This window comes from Stegodyphus dumicola, chromosome 6 (genome assembly GCF_044657685.1).
Source record: "Stegodyphus dumicola isolate Sdum_Otavi_A_Nest chromosome 6, ASM4465768v1".
Classification (NCBI taxonomy): Eukaryota; Metazoa; Arthropoda; class Arachnida; order Araneae; family Eresidae; genus Stegodyphus; species Stegodyphus dumicola.
Window position 1 is genome coordinate 49,434,414 of NC_140773.1, and position 14,843 is coordinate 49,449,256.

Below are 14,843 nucleotides of genomic sequence, written 5' to 3' on the forward strand. Positions count from 1 at the left end.
CAGATGCTGCCGCTTTTTCAAAGTGAGACGAACATAAATACATACAGATTCTTCATTATAAGAATTTAATTATTAGCAGTTATTAAAATCCCTTTAATGGATGATAGATTTCAAAAATTTCTACCGCAAGATTGCAGACTAAGCTATCATATACCACATTCACTTAAAGTGGCACTTTCGGATGCATTTGTCGTCGCCCCTATATACATTTCTGACGCATGCAGTTCTCACCCTTGCTTTTCAAGCGTGTAATAATGACTTCAAGCATACGTTTGCATAGATGGAGTGAAGTTGAGGAAAAAATGAGTATCAGACGATTACCATGGCTAGTGAACTTAATCATGGGGACTGCACTACGCATGCATGACCCCGAGGGGATGAGTCACGATTCTCAACCCCCAATCGTTCCTATTGACATGAAAATTTCCTGGGAAATATTTTAAATACTTTCCATCCGGCAGTGACTTTATTCTGCTGCAGTCCATTGGAATATTTTGTTTTCACAGAATATTTGAAGTGAAGGCTTACGTAGCAATTATTTTACTTAATGGGGCATTAAAATCTACAATAAATTACGGATGTACTAATTCGATGATGTTAAAATTAAGGTGAGTCAATATTCTCTATAACTGAATGGATCTAAAGCAACAGATTAATAAATGTTTACGATATTATTTTATGAATGTGTTTATTAAGCTCCACTCAATTAGACAGCATTCAATTATTAGTAGATTCATCACGTCTGACGTAAGAAATCAAATAAAAAAAAAATCTGAAAGCTTTTAGAATTTATATTACGCCCAAGGGGGCCTTTTTTTAATGCTTTGTGTGCTACCTTTATTTTTAAATATCATGTTCTTCGCACTTAAACCATATAAAATTCAATTCAACAGCAATATCACAAAATATTTAAAAACCGCATTTCTTTAGAATTTCCGGTAGACAGTCTCGCGGGCTGGTGATAAAAATGTTATTTTCCGTACAGTGTTGCCATTGCTTGCTTTAAAATCGTTGAGTTTGTTAATCAAAAATTCATTTCAAAGTTTTACAAAATATTAAATAGATAATAAAACAAATTCGAAATTCGAGCTTCCAGGTGTCCATGTTCGGATGGACGATTACGTTATTCAAAATTTGATGGCTCTAGGTACCGTTGTTTTATCATAATACAAAAAACATATACATTTATGCAGATTCTTCATTACTTAATTTCTTCAAATATAACACAGAGCGATAATATTTGTTGGCAACAATTTGAAATGTTATTCAACACAAGATGCCGTTTTGAGACAAATAGCCTTTCTGAGCTAACGTAACTGGTAGTTTAGTGAAGCAAGTTAATGAGTGTCAAAGCAAATTATTATTAAAATTTTGCTCGTAGTAAAGACGAATGTGTGGATCGTCGGTAAATGAAAGCAGATCACGTGATTATTTTGATAACAAGAACACAGGATGAAAAACTTTAAACTCACCTTTTCAACAGATAGGAAACGCAAGTTGCGTTAGGGATGACGGTATAGAGGGCTATTGCTGATTTGGGCTTAGCTGAGAATAAAACTGTCATGGCTGAGTTGGGAATTGGTTGATTTGAGACTTCAGCAAATATTTCAGGTCATATTTCTTATAAGAGGAAAAGTTCTTTCCCTCCTATTTTTTAAATCAGTTGGAAATGCACAGCATAAAAGGTTAAGTAATTTATGATTTTTCATAACTATCAATATTATTTCCTCTTGCCATCTGTCTGGCAGCAGGTTTATTTCACTCAGATAAAACTGTTCTATTTCAAAAGCAAATAATAGTTAAAAAAAAAAAAAAAAAAGTCTAGTAATGCCGTTTTTACTTTCTCTGCATAATCGAAGGTATTTTGCAATGATGGAGGTAGGTGATAATTTCGTATGTGCAAGGTCGGAGAAAATATTTCCCAATCCCTAGTCCAATAGTTTTTATCGATTGAGGTTTAGATACTACCTGAAAGTCTGTTTTCGTCTAATCGCTGGCAGTAAAGGTCAGAAATTATAGCTTGGTTTCGTATAAGCATTTACTTCCTCAGTAAATTATTCACTTGACATCCCATCACATACTTAGCAAAAGTTTTTGTGGTGCTACATACATGATGGTGCAGATTATGCAACTCAGCACACAGTTTTCCAGGCTTGAGATTACCATACAGCACCCAATTCTCATCTCCCACATTATTCTTTCTAACAATGATTGCTGTCTAACAAGAAAATATAAAAATTCAAGAATCAACGCTCAATACTTCGCAGAAAGCTAGCATGACACCAACTGATCGAATTCGTTGATGAACTTATGCTCTTGATATATTTTTAGTCTGCTATTCTATGCACCGACGTTTCTGCTAGCTTGACGAAATGAATGAGAGTTATTTATTAGGACTTGAACTCAGTACCTTTCTAAAACCCATTAATAGGCGTCCAGAATGTGATTATTTTTGTATTTTCTCTCTCCATTCCGTATTTCCAAAAACGATGACAAGTGCCGTCAACTGCATTCTTACCATACATTTAAAAACTGTATTTGCAGTACCAATTTTCTGAAATTTTTACAATAAGCAGTTTCTGGTGCAGTCCTTGTCTCTTATTACTTTAAATTACTGAACACACGACTTACTCTTACAAATTTAGTGCCTGTATAAGCTCTACTGTTCTACGCTTGATAGGACAGATATCCAAGTCGATCCAGCATTATTTGTGTCATACGTGATCAGTGCTTTTGCTAATAAGAAATGATCGGAATTTTCGCAAATACCCAACATACCGTTTATAACTCCATCAGAGTTCGATATTCTTTTAAATATCACACATTCTTAGGAAGGATTCGCGTCATGGTATAAATAACGCAAGCAGATTAATAAAAAGCTTACTGTTAGGCAACGACACTTTGTAGCGCCATTACCGGAAATACAAAGTTTCAAGAGTTGAAAGTTTGTTATTTAAGGAGAAGGGGGGGAGGGAAGCCGTAATTGAAATGGAATTGACAAACAATGCAAAATATATAGTATTTTTAGACTTTTTGAGTGTATATGTTAAGTTAACGAAAATGCAGCCTTAAAATTTAGAAGCTTTTGATGTGCTATTTTTACGTTTAGGTTCATTTAATTATGGCAAAGACTCGAGGATTACCTGGCTAAGTCATCGTTGAGGGCTTTCTTAGGGAAACTGGCTCGTATACACATTACGCATGGGTAAAACCACGAAAACGCCCTTGCAGCCGGCATTCGATACTAGAACCGAAGCATTCAACCTAATGTTCAACGATTTTACCGTTCAGCCGCTGGTGGGCATTTTTACTTTTGAGGTAATTATCTAGCATTTCGTAGTGGTGGTCAAAGCGCATTTTGACAACAGCAAATGGCTACACATTAAAAAATAAAAGGAATTTGAATTTTTCAGGAAAACGTCAAAGGTGTGTTTACGTAAAAAGTACATGCAAATAGCCGCAAGATAGTCCTACATCCCTTGATGATAGAAGTAAGACTTAGAGAATAAACCTAAGTGGTGTTGCTACAGCGAACGATCCTATGATGCTGTGACGTCGTGAATATCCCAGACGCAAGGAAGATAGCATTCATTTTTTATTCTTATCACTATTACAACACATGAAGACACAGACATAAATTGCAATTTGCATATGTTTAAAAATATTGATAAATCTCCGAGTTGATGACATATTAAGAGAGAGAAAAAAAAAAAAAAAAAAAAGCCCATTATGGTATCCGTCACACCTCTGTCCTCGGCACACAAAAAAATCTTCACACTTTAGCTCGTTGGCGGACCTTCCAAAAATCTCTCATAGAGATACAACGTAGAATAATTTACTCACGCAGATGCAGTATTTCGGATGAGCCTGGTTGCCATCTAGGGTTATGGAATACTCGTTAGAATTTATTACAATGCTTAGAACTGAATAATTACAACAGTAATGTTAGGCCATACTTCATTCCATTTGAACTATCTCACTCCCTTCAGCTTCATAAAAGAGGGCTGAATATGCATTATTTTTTTATTACTAAATTCAAATTATTTTCCAGAATACCCACCAAAAGATAATGAGATATATGGTAACATTAATTTTCACCCAATACTTTATTAAATTTATTCTAACCCAACAAGTTCTTGTCAAAAAGATGTGGCCACATTTTTTTGTTGGGGTTGACATTTTTAAAACGAATGCTGAAGAGAAAAAAAATCAGAAATGAGCTTCGAAATCTAATAATGGTTCACATAACATTACTGCAATAATCATTGCCCAATGCCGTCATCAAAATCTAATTCAAGACCAGAGCCTTGTATTAGATTTCGATGACGGCATTCGGCACAGATGACATAGGAAATTACATTAAATTATAGAAATAATTATTGCAGTAATATGTCTGAACTATTAGTGATATTAATTGCAGTGATATGTGTATGTTGGTCTTTAAAAAAAATATCCGATACCCGCCGACCGACGAAAAATTGCTTCAGCATCGACCAGTTATATACAGTTCCGATATAAATAATTTGAATAAATAACGACAGAAACAAATTCGTCTGAATGGAGATTTATTTTTCATAAAAATGCAGCGATTGGAACAATATATGTCAGAGAAACAAACGTGACTTCTCCACTTTCAAAAGGGAGAACTGCTGAAGATCAATTTTAACACTGTGTACACAACACATATGTACAATAGAGTACAATGTTTCACCCGTAGGGAAAGATAATATATACATAAGATATTTGAACTTTTTTATTTTGCATATGGAATTCGTTTTCGGCGAACAATTACAAGTAATAACAATCACTTCGTGCTTATAAAGAGTTAAAGGACATTAAATAAATATGGCATTTATAGAAAATAAATTTTTACTAAAAATCTATTATTTAATAAAGTGACAGCTTTTATTATAAGGATATTTCAAAAGGCGTCGATTTGGCAGTTTGAAAGATTTCTGAACATAAGATTAGATTATACAGGACTTGATAACCATCTACTAATAAAATTCATTAAATAAATGGTTTTACTGTTAAATTATGTGAGCATATGAAAGTACCAGTCTTAAAAATTCTCAACTACGCAGCATATCATTACGAAAGAGAATACTTTTAATACAGAAATAATACAGAAGTAGACTAACAACTTTAATTATTAGCAATATTGAAATTGTAACAAATATTAAATACAAAATTCAGTTCTATTTTCATTTCATATCTGGTTATACAAATATTAATACATCATGTACTTTAAATACAGAAATTTCTTTTATAATTCAAGCGTCACAAAATAGGCGGTCCTCGACTTTCGCACATTGTTGAAGATTTTACTCGATATTGCAATAATTCTCCCCTTCTATGCAGGCGGTCACAGACAAACTCATTATTGATAGTAGCGGACTTCTCGGAATCGTTGTGACGTCACTAAGGTTCCCGGCTGTGGTGGCCATATGTATACAATACATTAAAGAGGTTTAGTCATGCGTTAGGGCACGTGTCGACGAGTAGTGCGTTTTGCCAATTAATTTGTTTTATGTTTAAATATTTCGCCCTTATAAATTTATAAACATAGTGATAAACTGCATTGTTGATATGAATGATAAGAAATTATCAACATCATCAATGGAAACAAAGATGGAAATAATTAGACGTTCTGAAAGTGGTATTTCTTCTGCTTCAATCAGCCATTCATACGACATAAACAGGTAAAAGATACATTCAAATTTGGGAGAAAAAAAAAAAAAAAAAAAAAGAGAGAGAGAAAGAATGAAAGAATAAAATTAAGGAATACATTCAAAACTGTAGAAATATATCTTCAAAGATTGTTTCCAAAAGACCGGGTAAAGATCTTTGTCATCATGAATTGATGATCAACATCAAAACAAAGTTCCTATGAGTTTTTCAATTATTCAAGCTAAGACTCTTAGTTTACACAAAGACTAAAACACTAAATTAAAAGAAGATTCTAATACAATGTTTAAGCAAGTAATTTAAAATAAGGTATTTTTTTACATAATATTTAATTTACTGGAAACTCTGCTGGTGCAGTTAAATATGCTGCGAAAGAATTTATTTCCTCATTGTCCAAAATTATTGTAGATAGAGATACTGTATTACAAAATTATTGTAGATAGATAAGATTCTTAGACAAATATTCAATGTAAGCAAGATGGAGTAATTCTGGGGGGGGCAAAAACGCCTAATCGTATATTCTTATTGAAGAATCAGTTGCCTTTGGAACGATCTAAAGACTTCTACAAAACGATTGACATTGCTTTATGGTGGAAACAGCTGGTGACTTAAAACTGAAGCCAGTGTTGGTTTATTAAGCAGAAGATCCCACAGCGATGTACGGGAAAAATAAAAAGCTGATTCCAGTCATTTGGAAATCAAATAAAAATGCCTGGGATACTGCTTTAATATTTAAAGATTGGTTCACAACTTAAAACATTTTTAATCTTACATGCTTCAGAACACTCAAAATCTCTGCGGAATTCATACTCGGAAATCAATGTTGCGTTTCTTCTTCCCAATACTACTTGTCTCAAGCAGCCCATAGATCAAACAGTGATAAATTGAAATGATATTATATGAGAACAATAATGTATCAGGCCACAAAGACAACTGGCAGGGAAGGAAGACCTACATTAAGATATTTTTTGGAAGACTATAAACTATGAAATGCAATAAACAATATTGGAGACTCGCGGCTTGAAATAAAACAGACAACAATGAAAGGTTCCTGAAAACAGATTTTTATGCACACAAATTATGAGTGATTTTTTTTAATTATGAAGAAACTTCAAAAGCTATCACAGATGAAATATACTAATGAATGAAATATTATGCATTGATTAAATGTCACTCAGCACCTTTGTCAAATGAATACTTAATTCAGCAACAAGAGTTAAATACACAAAGTGAGAAAAAAATGTAATGGGTGGTATTCAACTAACTCTTGACTTAATAAGGAAAAAAAAAAAAAAAAAAACCCCGAAAAGCACTTAAACATACCTCGTTAACTTAATTATGTATATTGGCAAATAAACATTTTAAAATACAATTTTTAAAGCTTTCTTTAACATTCCTCTTCTTCCGAAAATTCAACATTCAAGCATATTTTCAGGAACCAATTACATGCAAAAGTCGAGGACCGCCTATTTTATTTTTTAACAGAGAAACTATATTAACAGACTTTAACATGCAAGAGAAATAATTAATTTTAATATTGCACCCCTCTCATCTTTTTATCTAAAGCAAATAGTTCTCTTGTCTGTCTCAAGGACTTGCTGCAATTCTAGGGGTTAAAAAAAAAGACTGTCACTCTAAACACCACTTAGTCATAATATGTATATCAATGAAATCAAATGCATTTTAAATTATATAATTAAATAACAAAATTGAGACTATACGCAGACATGTCTGCTGCCGAAAGGAGATTTTTTACATTCGGTGTTAAAAGATTATATAGCTATGCCCAAGTTCAAAATAGTGGAATTTAAAAATTAGAGATAAATGGAAAAAGCCATTTGGTTAGGTTATTAAAAATTCCGCACATGATGACAGAACTGGTAAGAGTATGGCGTTTTAATATAAGAATATTAAAAAGTGAACGAGATAGTTAATTTTAAGGTGCATTACATAATATGAAATATATAGTCTAAAATACATTTTAATAAATTAAAAGCAGGCTATATATTAAAATCACAAACTTACATAATGTAACTGAAATATTCAAACAAATATAGATGCATTTAGCATCTTTTTTCTTGTTACATGAAAAAAGTAATTAATAACACACAAAAACTATAAAAATATATTATATGGCTGCCAATTACCAATTTAAGTCTATACGGAAGATACTGAAATCTCAAGAACGCTAACATGAATTAAAACTTTTAAACCTGCCTAACAGGGATGACACGTGATGAAGATGTTGAAGCTGGAGTGCTGCATTATGAATTACATCCATTTCAATAAAAATGCATAAAAGAAAATATCTTCACTAATAGATTTCAAATTTGAATGTGATCAAAATTTTCCTATGCTAAATAAATTTAATAAAATAATAAAAAAAAATTAATGCATGAATTTATTCTGCATTAGTTATATTATTATCAATATTAATGTTAGTATTTATTATACTAACAAGCATCAGTGTTTAAAAAAAAAAAAAAAAAAAAAAAATCAGAAACTGTGTCAATAAATTTCAAGAACTGAAGCAAACTGCTGTTCCTTAAAGTAATTAATAATATCATTGTACCCTCAGCTGAGTTAGTGATATAAAAATTATATGCATATAAAAGGGAAAATATATAATTATTGAAAACTTTTAGTCATTATTTTTTCTCTTTGAATATATCAAATTTGAAGAGTAGCTGCATTTTTAGTTTTTACACAAGTTTAAAAAAATGTTTTTAATAATGACAATATAAACTTTTTCTATACTTATATATTATGTGTTCAATAAGTACGTAATATCTTCTACTAATGCAATAATGGCATGTTACCAATATTTAAGTCAACTTATAATCAATTAAGTTTTTATATAATTACACTGCTACAGAGAAAGGTATTAATTAAATCCATGAAAACCTGGCTGTTATTGAGGTTTGAAGATAGTCATCTAATTAGTTTTAAACCATACTCAAGTTCTTATGTAGCAGGAAATATACTTCATAACACATTAAAATTACTAAAGTATTAACAAACCAAACATTACATAATCATCAGCAAAAGGAAATCTGTCATTTGCAAGAAAATAAAATATCTTGGACCAGAGCAGTACATGAAAATGTTCAGCAAAATATATCCCTATTAATTAACATTCATAATCTTTCCCTATGATTAAATATTTCCAAAGTAAGCTACAAATATTTTGTTCAAAATATTACAACTGTCAATACATACAAAAAATGCATACTGCACACACAGCATCTAAAAAATGCCATTAACAACTAATAGCTTCATATTTCTCTTTAAATAATTTTCAGAATTTTAACAGTCTACTAAAATGCCTTTAAACAACAATCTGTACATACTCTAATTTCCCCATTATCCATTTATGATCTATTAATATCAAAATAATTACTTACAAATTTATCAAAGATTATATGAATAGCAATCTACCAATATTTTACAGGCCGACTTCTAAACAGCTTACACAGAGAATACAAATTTTAATACCACTCAGTTTTCCTTCATGTATAAATAGCATGCTTCAGTCGCATACAAAACAGCCTCACCAGGAATGCTATAATATTAAACTTTTCATAATTAACTTATGGCTTCTAAGCATTGATATCTTTAACTATAGAAACAAATAATCCAATAGAAAATTAAATAATTATATATATATACATATGTATCATACAAGTTTTTTAAAAGAGGTTGCATCCATTTCTAATGGCACATATTTACTTTGGAGATTGAGATTGTTATCTGATAGCATTGCCATAAGTCTAAATAAATTCAAAAGCAAAGAATCATTCAGTAATGTATCTTTATTTCATTTATATAATAAATAATTTTTTTAACCAAATTATATATGTCACAAAATTCAAATGAAGCAATTAATGGAATTATAATTTTATAATAGATACTCTCATTTTACAATATGCTTTAGGAAATTAATTTTGAGCCTATCTGTACAACATCTGCATCTGAACATAATAAATTACAAATTAGAAGCCTGAAAATTTCAGTCTGGTTAATTTTTTCTTTGATTTCAATACACATCATCATACTTACAAAAATACAGAAATGTTAGAAAAGGCAGACTTTTAACCCTTTCCGGCACGCTATCTTTTAAAGTTGGAGTTTTGATTTAAAAAAAAAAAAAAAAAAAAAAAAAAAGGCAGTCTTATTAGGCCTAGATGAGTACACAAGTAAAATTTTTTGAAGATAGCACTTATTATTTTAATTCTGTGGGTGTGCCTAAACTGGGCACACTGATTGAATAGAGCTTCGAAAAGAGTGCTGAAACGAGCGTTGTTGTCAATGAACTGACCGATAAGATGTGGAGAAACAAAGAATACAGACTCTCAGTTGTCCTAGATTATCGGTGAGCCTGGTCTGAGCACACCTAGGGTTCACCGTTTGATTTTAAGCAAGATTTCAAGGTAAAAATTTAAAACTAATATAGGAAGGAGATTAGCATACAGCCAAAAAAATAACATAGAAATTTCTTTTATACCCTAAAAAAATCTGGAAGATTTCTTTGAAAAATGAGGGTCTTAAAAAAAAACTAAACATGGCTAAAATATATGGACTGGTTTGTGTTGAGCTGCCATCTACTATAAATAAAGAAGGTTCACAGTAACCTATAAATCCTTTTTCATTCAATTTTTATGTGCATACAGAAGGAAATTTTTAGGTGCGTCCAGACTGGACACACTGTGCGGCAAAAGGTTAACATAACAAAATTATCCACAATTACCTTGCATATGATTGAATGAAAAAAAGAGCCCCAGAAACTCAAACAGCTGATGTTCCCGCACTCAAAAATCAATAACACAGTGCAGTGGTTCTCAAACTTTTCATAGGTAGAACTCCCAAGTCATGACTCGCATTTTGCCAGGGATGTTCAAAAGAATTTTATAACTATCTAACACAATTTGAGGACCTAATTAAGATAGTTTGAAGCCTTCAAGAAATAGCTCTTTCAGTAATTTCCAGTGCATTTTTTAACCCTCTTTTCTTTTTGGCAAGAGAAAAATCACAGTTATGAAGAGTTACAGGACGATTTTTAGGTCCCTGAAACATGTGGCCTTAGGTGGTAATCAAAACCCTGACATATGGAAATAACTTTTTATGTGTTCAAACAATGCATTAAGAATATTTGGAAGCTATTAAACAGTCCTATTGCTGCTGCTTTAACTGTATCATTTTCAAAGAATCATTATGATCTATCAATAAAATAAAACAAGAAATGTAATTTTATTTTATACACATTTTCTTCAGAAATTTCGTTGAATAAATATGGAACAGCAGTTTCTTCTAATAAAATTTTTTTAATTATAATAATATATATTATAATTTTAAAGTACAGGAATTTTAAATCCTCAAACATATTCTGTGCCAGCATGTGACTGAATGGTTTTACATAGCTTTCTGATATCTCATGATATAGTGAAACCTGTATGATGTAAATAGGAGCCAGTTTGTTTTAGAAAGCCCTCCATGAAGTCATTTCTCCCCGTAAACACATAACATAAACCTAGTGTTCCTTGCTTATAATCCAATCCATTTGAAACCTTCAGGAGGCAGTCCAAAATCTGGTAAAGCCAAAATCTGGTATTCATAATTCTTGTACTTTAGGTAGAACATAGATGACAAATCATTATTATAACAGTTTCCTCACAGGTATACTGTAAAGAAAGTCATCATAAACCAAACAGCATGGCCAGCACTCTGAGTAACTGTTTGCCAAGATATAATTTTTTTTTTCTTAACTTAAAAGATGAATAAATAACATACATTTTTTTTTTTCTCTCCTCCAACAGAGAATCTGCTAACATACTACCCTTAAAAAAGTTACCTGCATAGTTTGAGGGTACATGTGCCACAGTATGAGAACCACTGACATAAGTTACTATTGCAGATGACCCTGTTTAAAGTATCAGCAAGGCTCCTCATGTAATTATGTTACAATAATAACAAATACAATTGTTGTTATAAAATACAAATATACTTTATTATAAAAATTGTCAAAACAAAATCATTTTCTCTTGGCAAAGGCATCTTAATGTAATATCAGATATCAAATATCAGTTGTTCAAATTCACAATTTTTCTTTTTATTGCTGTAGATGGAGCTAAAGAGCTGACAGGCATGTAATGCATGATTACATACACTTTAAATGGTAAAAAGTTAAACAGTTTTATTTAAAGAATGTAATGCTTTTCAGATGTGGCTCTGAGAAGAAGAATCAGCATATTTAAAGAAAAAAGCATATCCAGAGAAATACCTTTCACAAAATGGCCTGCTAATTTTGCTTAGAGGAAAGATTTATAGAATCTACTCTTACTGATGAAGAGTCATTGAATTTGAGTCAACAGGAAATATGCAGTTTTTATGCTGCATTAGATATTTTAAAGAAGTAAATGTTAAATAACATGAAACACACAACATACCATTTTTTTCATGATACCTTTTATAAGACAAATTCACAGAATTAATTCTTAAAGATTTTGAAGTATCACATTTAAACATTGCATTTTAAAATTGCATAAATATTTTTTTGAGTAGCCTTTATTTTTACCTAATTGTGCTTCTAAAAAGTTCTGTTACCAATTAATGCAATCAAAATTTTTTGACATTCAATTAGAAAAAGCAAGTTAATCCCCCCCTTTTTGGCAAATGTCATGAACAAAAAATCCTTCCTCTAAGCAATGTATTTTTGACATACAAAATAGTTGCCATTTTTAATGCATAATTTAAAAATGGTAACGACTTCATACATAAAAAACTTTAAAAAAGAAAACAATATAACGATAAACAAATGAAAACTCTTAGAAACATACAGAAGTAATTTGCTAACCAGTAGGAAAAAATTATTCACTTTGGGCTCTGAGAATGATTTTCAAGTCCTGTTTAATCCACCTAACTCTTCAGTAATTAATAACAATAATTTAAAAAAATTAATGTAATAAAATTCCATTTCACATTCGACCTTGGCAAGCACCACAACAAATGTTCCTTCATGTATTAGGTCACTAATTACAATAACTGTACACATTTCAATGAGATCACTTCCATGAACATAGCATAAATATTACATTTCTACACAAGAATTGTAAGTTATATATATATATGTATATTATTTACACATCCTGTTTTGGACTAAACAACAGCATTTGAAACATTATATCCGAGATAAATATTTTATCTGGGAATGCAGTTTCAGATTCCGATATGTCCAACCATCCATTTATTATTCAAAGAGAGTTTCACAAATTACAAATGCTCAAACTAATATAGCGAGCATGCATTCAATTGAAATAGTAAAACATTTAATTATATGTGGAGCCAGCCACTACAGAATGAAATCCAGAACAATCTTCCTGACTCAGTAAGCTATTTTAATGGCTGTGACCTAACAATAAATATACACTTGACAAAGCGAAACCATCACATACATCAGAATGCAGTGATTTAGGGCCTGAAAATGTCCAGGTTGGTCACTGACAGTGTTCCAAGTTCTCCACCAGGAACAACTTATTGCCAATACCGCGCCCCGGCGGCTGCTGGTTTCACTTGCAACGGATGAATCGGCTTGCAGTCCACAGCAGGCGCTGGACCAGAAGCAATGATAGCTGAAAGAAAATTCAACAATTACCATCCATTTCTGATGACAGATTGCATTTAAAAAAAATTTTTCTGTTAAAACTAACACAATGAAATAGAGAAATTCAAACAGAAATTGCTCTTAAATTATCCCAAATTGAAGATCAGAATAACATTTATTTATGCCAGTGTTCTAGTATTTCTCAATTTTTTAAATAAATCATAATTCTAGATGGAGGGTACCAAGAGGGATCAGACACTTCTTTTATGTAACTGGACTAATTTTAAGAAAAAAGAAATTTAAAAATTTAATCTTGACAATAAATTAACATTAAAATTTGATTCTCTCCCCCCCAACATGTTTTACTTGATAGCTAGAATTATATTGGCAGGGGATAGTGGTCTGAAAATGTTGAACTTGTCTTTCTTTGTTTTTATATCTACCCATCTCCTTTAAAATATGCTTACATACTATCACACTGTTTTTAGTATTTCTTGACTGCCTTTCATAGGACTCCAGCACTAATTTTAGAAATTAAGCTCTGAATGCTTTTTTTTTTTTTTTTTTTAATTTAACAAAAACTTGACTCAAATGAACAAATTATCCAAGTGTTTATACACGTGTTCCATTTTGTGCACTTAATACTACACTATATGAAATAACACTAATAAAACATTTATTAACCCTATAAGTAGCACAGCTTTTTGGATCTGCTCAATTAAGACCTGCATTTAAACAGCACGTATTAGCTAAATTTGTAAAATTACTTATTTAAGTCCGCTTTTATTAACTTCCATTCATTAAGATGACATTTATGTCACTAAAAAAACTAAATATCTTAAATTATATGCTAATATATATCAAAAGGCAAAAAAATTTTATGACTCGATAAAGCTGGTTATGCTACTTGGGTTTAACTTTAAAGAATAAGAACAATAATTCTAGCAATTGTAAAAAATCTCATATATATTCTGAAATATTTTGTAGCATACATAATTTGTTGCCATTCATTCAATGGAAACTTCGTTTTATTACAATGAAGTTATATAAACATACTTTTCTATAGTCATTCAGATTCATTCTCATGTTCCAAAACTTAAATTTTAAGGTTCATAATATAAAAAAAAATTCTCAAGGCCTTCATATTACACATAACCCAACACATAACTTTTTCTCACAGAATAAGTTTGAAACTTGATTTTATTATAATAAAAAATGGTGGGTAGGCAACTGATGCTATGATATAAGCTTGTCTTCTGCGATATGAATCGTACATCAGGTGAACAGACTTTTCTTGCACATGTTCAAGTTTTATATATTAATCAAGCAGTATTGTGGAAAAAGTAGATCATAAAAGCTTCTGCAACAGAACCATTCCCTTCAGTATCTTGGACACACAGTACCTACTTTTCTAAAGTTCCTTTCGTTAGATTACAAATTTTGAAAAACTGACTGAAAATGTGTCACTGTTATGTATACATAGAGTGACATTTTTTATATCATGAAAATTAAAAAAATAATTAACTTCAAATGAACTTACGAGACATACTGCCATATT

The 14,843-nt window shown here is 31.0% G+C and overlaps 1 protein-coding gene across 1 annotated transcript in view; it reads right to left on the minus strand.

The window, feature by feature from the left end:
* Window positions 1-4,548: 4,548 nt before the first annotated feature.
* The window catches only part of LOC118183998 (uncharacterized), a 153,447-nt gene continuing 143,152 nt past the window's right edge, over window positions 4,549-14,843 (minus strand). Inside the window, exon 5 of the mRNA XM_035353634.2 lies at window positions 4,549-13,313. Coding sequence (XP_035209525.1) covers window positions 13,216-13,313 — 98 coding nt within the window. The 3' untranslated portion in view covers window positions 4,549-13,215. The remainder of the gene's footprint in view (window positions 13,314-14,843) is intronic.